This window comes from Pyrgilauda ruficollis, unplaced genomic scaffold, assembly GCF_017590135.1.
Source record: "Pyrgilauda ruficollis isolate IOZ18807 unplaced genomic scaffold, ASM1759013v1 scaffold7, whole genome shotgun sequence".
In the NCBI taxonomy this organism is placed as follows: Eukaryota; Metazoa; Chordata; class Aves; order Passeriformes; family Passeridae; genus Pyrgilauda; species Pyrgilauda ruficollis.
Window position 1 is genome coordinate 3,219,832 of NW_024528821.1, and position 4,383 is coordinate 3,224,214.

At 58.3% G+C, this 4,383-nt stretch overlaps 1 protein-coding gene across 1 annotated transcript; it reads right to left on the minus strand.

Annotated features, from left to right (window-relative positions):
* Nucleotides 1-2,711: 2,711 nt before the first annotated feature.
* Nucleotides 2,712-4,188, minus strand: POU3F4 (POU class 3 homeobox 4). Its single transcript, XM_041485196.1, has one exon. The coding sequence runs from the start codon at nt 4,026-4,028 to the stop codon at nt 2,913-2,915; it is 1,116 nt and encodes a 371-aa protein (XP_041341130.1). The 5' UTR covers nt 4,029-4,188; the 3' UTR covers nt 2,712-2,912.
* Nucleotides 4,189-4,383: the final 195 nt, after the last annotated feature.

Here is a 4,383-nt window from a genome sequence, read left to right on the forward strand (position 1 = left end):
CGAGGTTCGGCTTCAGAAAGGGGAGAGAAGAAAAAAAAAAAAATAAAAAAAATAAAAGCCCGTTTCGCTGGCGATCCCTTCAAGTTTTTGCAGCTTCCCTGCCTCCCCCTGCACCCCCGGCTGCCGGGGCCGGCCCGTCTCCCCGTTCGCCGTGATTAAGTGTCATTGTTCCTCCGCACGCTGCCCTCCCCGCCGGGGGAGCGGCCCGGGGCGGGGACGGGGCCCGGTGCTGCGGCCCCTCAGCTGCCGGCGGCCGCGGCCCGGCCACGGTGGGCGGGGGTACGGGCGGAACAAAAGAAACTTGCCCGGTGCCCCGCTCGCTGCCGCTGCCCGGGGTCGGGACCCGCCGCGGGGGTGGCGAGCCGGCTCCACAAATATCGATACACAGAGAACGCAGCGACGCGCGGCTCCGCCGATGGACGCACGCTGCCCTGCCCCGCCAAAGCCGCACGGATCCTTTTTCCGACCCAAAAGCGCTTTTTTTCTCCCACCCCGAAGCCGCGGCAGGTGTCAGCGGCACTGCCGGGATCGGCCCCGGGAGCCCCCCCGGCCGTGCCCGGGGCTGAGGGGCCGGAGGAGCCCGGCTCGGCCAGCGCACAAACCACGCACCCGCAGGTTTCCAGCTATTTTGTTTTTCTTTCGTAAAAATGTTTATTTAAACCTTTTGGGTTTTTTTGGAATATTTTTTTTTTTCCTTTTACAACAATAAAATATTGCGTCAATATAAACCCCTTGACTAAAACTGGTCGACAACCAAACGTTACAGCCACTCGTGTGTTTCGTTATTATTTTTATCCGACACCCATTTAGGCTTCTTTTTTTTTGTTGTTGTTTCTTTCTGAAACGTTTTTTTTTTTTTTACTTTCTTTTTTTTTAAACATAATGCGGAATTTATTGAAAATAAATAATTGTTGGCAACTGCAATAGGCAATTTTGGATAAAATAGTTGAAAAAAGCAACCTTTAATGAAAATAGCGTTTATTATACATCAGTTACTAAATGAATAAACTAAATGATCTTTCTTTAAATTAATAACTTCCAAAAAACGTTTAATATACAAAACTGTACAGTTATAAAGTTGGCAGAAATAGGCAGGTCCTCAGTGTCGAGTTATTTTTTTTTTCTTTTTCTCTTAATTTCTTTTTTTTTTTCCCTTTTTTTTTTTTTTTTTTTTTTTAGCGCTTACTGAAAAATACTTGAAAAATATAAATGTCGAAAGGAAAAAATCTGGAGGGGGGGGGGAAAGGCGGGGAGCAGAGGAAAAGAGGAGGGGGATGCTGTGCGGGAGCTGCGGAGCGGGGACCGGCCCGACCCTCGGGGGGCCGCGGGTGCAGCCCCGGGAGCGGGGAGGGGGGAGCCCGGCCCTGCCCGGCGGCCCCGGGGGTGCGCACACACACACGGACAGACAGACAGACACACGGACACACGGACCACTCGCGGGTGGATGCGTGGCCACCGCACCGCCCCCCCCCCCACCCCGTCCTTGGGGACAACGCAGCCCCGGGCTGGGAGGGACAGGGGGAGAAGGGGCGGGTGCAGCTCAGCACTTCCCTGCGCCCGAAAAACGGCGTTTGCGTTTTAGGGACTTTGTTTTGGTGGTTGAGAGGGTTTTGTTTTGTTGGTTTTTTTTTTTTTTTCCTTTGTTTTTTTTTTTTTCTCCCTGTTTTGGCGGTGATTATTATTATGATGATTTTTTTTTTCTTTCCCCCCATCCCCCCGCCCTCCCCCGCTAGAAAAGCTTTTCCACAAATCCAGCATCTCCCTGCGACGCGGAAAGAAGCTCAGCGTGAACCGAATGCGGGCGTTTTCTGTCCTCTTCCCTCCCTCCCTTCCTCCCTCCCCCCCGACACCTCGTTCCTCTTCACTATCGAAACAAAATACAGAGAAACCGATTTCCGAAGCGAAAGCGCAGAAGGATAAAGGTGTTTTACTACAGACCTCTCAGTCTGGCGCTGATTAAAAAGCCCAACTCATCTTCGGAAAGAAAAAAGACTGGCAAATGCCGCGGGTTTGGTTGTGATGCTTAATTTCGGGTAAATCTCCTAGAAATAATTATTTTATATATATATATATATATAATTTTTTTTTTCCTTGTGAGAAGAAGGGAGGGGGGAGGTCAGGCTTGTGACCCGACCGTTTGACGGTGTTGGGAAGTTCTTGAAAAGGAAGAAAAAAAAGCTGCAACAAATAAGCCTGTTCTTCGCATCGGTGCGGGGCTCCGCGGGCGCGGAGGGAGCCCCATCTCCTCGGGGGGGTGAGGAAGGGCCGCGGCCGCCCTGCCCCGGCCCCGCTGCGTGACACTGCCGGTGCTCGGGGAAGGGAGGGTCGTTTGGACTGCTCAATTCGATACAAATTAGGTCACAAATATTGTGTACAGTTTGTAGTAAAACACCTCAGACATTTAAAAACGCTATATAAGTCTTTAAAAATGCAAAACTAGTCTATTGTAAAACAGATTCACCTGAAATACAGCTGATATAACCAAGGCGCTGGAAGGTTATTCATAGGCACACATCTGTCTTTCCTTTTCTGTCGGGTTTTTCGTTCTTTTTTTTTTTCTATTTTTCCGTGGGTTTTCCCTTTTTTCTTTTTTTTTCTCGGTTTTTCTTTTCTCTTCCTTTTTGTGTGGGTTTTGTTTTGCGGTGGGGTTGGTGGAGTTTTTTTTTTTTGTGTCTCTTTTTTTTTTTTTTTTTCCCTTCGTCCTAGCAGAGACCGAAAACAAACCTCGTCTGCGAGTAAACACCGTGTGTGACCAGCGGAAAGGTCGGAGAGAGGAAAAAAAAAAAAAAATATTGCCGAGGCGGCGGCGGGCGGGGACCCCTCGCCGCGTCTCCCGAAACCATAAGTTAATAAAGCCCACAAGGCGGGCAGTCCGTGCCGCGGCCGGGCAGTCCCGGGGCCGGAGCCCGCGGTCAGAGGTCGTGGCAGGCCGTGTCCGTTTTCACGCCGTGCGAGTACACGTCGTGCTGCGGCTGCTCGCCCGGAGGGGTCATGCGCTTCTCCTTCTGCCGCCGGTTGCAGAACCAGACCCGCACCACCTCCTTCTCCAGCTGCAGGCTGTCCGCCAGCGAGGAGATCTCCTGGGCGGCCGGCTTGGGGCACTTGAGGAAGTGCGTCTCCAGCACGCCCTTGACACTCACCTCGATGGAGGTCCGCTTCTTCCTCTTCCTCCCCTGCGCCGCGATCTTGTCGATGCTCGTGGGGCTGCCGGTGGAGGAGTCGGCCTCCTCCAGCCACTTGTTCAGCAGCGGCTTCAGCTTGCACATGTTCTTGAAGCTGAGCTGCAGGGCCTCGAAGCGGCAGATGGTGGTCTGCGAGAAGACGTTGCCGTAGAGGGTGCCCAGCGCCAGCCCCACGTCGGCCTGGGTGAAGCCCAGCTTAATCCGCCGCTGCTTGAACTGCTTGGCGAACTGCTCCAGCTCGTCCGAGGTCGGCGTCTCCTCGTCCGAGTGGTCCTGGCAGTGGTGGCCGCCCAGCTCGCCGTGCTCGCCGCCGGCCTCGCCGCGCAGCCCCGGGTGCAAGCCCTGGCCGGCGGCGGCGGCGGGCGGCGGGGTGAGCCCGCCGTGCTCCAGCATGCCGCCCACCGCGAACCCGCCCTGCGAGTACACGCTCAGGGGCTGCCCGGCGGCGGCGGCGGCGGCTGCGGGGGGGGCGGCCAGCGAGGCGCTGTGCGCCGGGCTGGCGCCCCAGGCGCTGGGGTGGTTGGCGTGGGGCGAGTGGTGGGAGACGTGGGGCGAGCGGTGGTGGATGATGGCGCCCAGCTGCAGGTCCTCGCGGCCCGGCTTCACGTCGGGCTGCTCCAGCGGGCCGCCCGCCAGCGCCGCGGGCCAGGGCGCGCCGTCGCTCAGGCTGGTCACCCAGTGATGCCCCAGCGGGTGCCCATTGCCGGGGACGCCCTGCAGGTACTCGCTCTGCAGCAGCTTCTGCGGGCTGCGGAACGGGCTGCCCTGCTGCATGCCCGCGCCCTCGGCGTGGGCGAGCGCGCCGGCGCCCAGCAGGCCGTAGGGGTTGGAGGCGGCTGTGGCCATGGCCGCGGCAGCCCCACGAGTTATACTGTGCCGCCGCCGCCGCGCCAGCCTTTGACATCCACCGGCACGGCGGCCCGGCGGCGGCCGCGCCGCGACTGGCACCCGCGCCGGCCAATGGGGAAGCACCGCCGGCCGAGCCCACCAATGGGCGCGGCGCGAGGGCGGGGCGAGCCCTTGCGGGGCGGGGCCGCGGGGCCGCGCGGGCGCGAGGCAGGAAGTGAATCACTCCGCCGGCACCGGGGGCCGGGCGCGAGGCGGCCCCGCCGCTTAACTCCTTCCGCGCCGGGCAGGGAGCGGCGGGGCCCGCGGGGGGGGCTCAGCTTAAATGGGGAGCGCCTGGGAACGGGGGGGTGGG

Bases quoted from the DNA above. Each gene is read 5' to 3' on its own strand.
- POU3F4 (XM_041485196.1), bottom strand. From the start codon at position 4,028: ATGGCCACAGCCGCCTCCAACCCCTACGGCCTGCTGGGCGCCGGCGCG.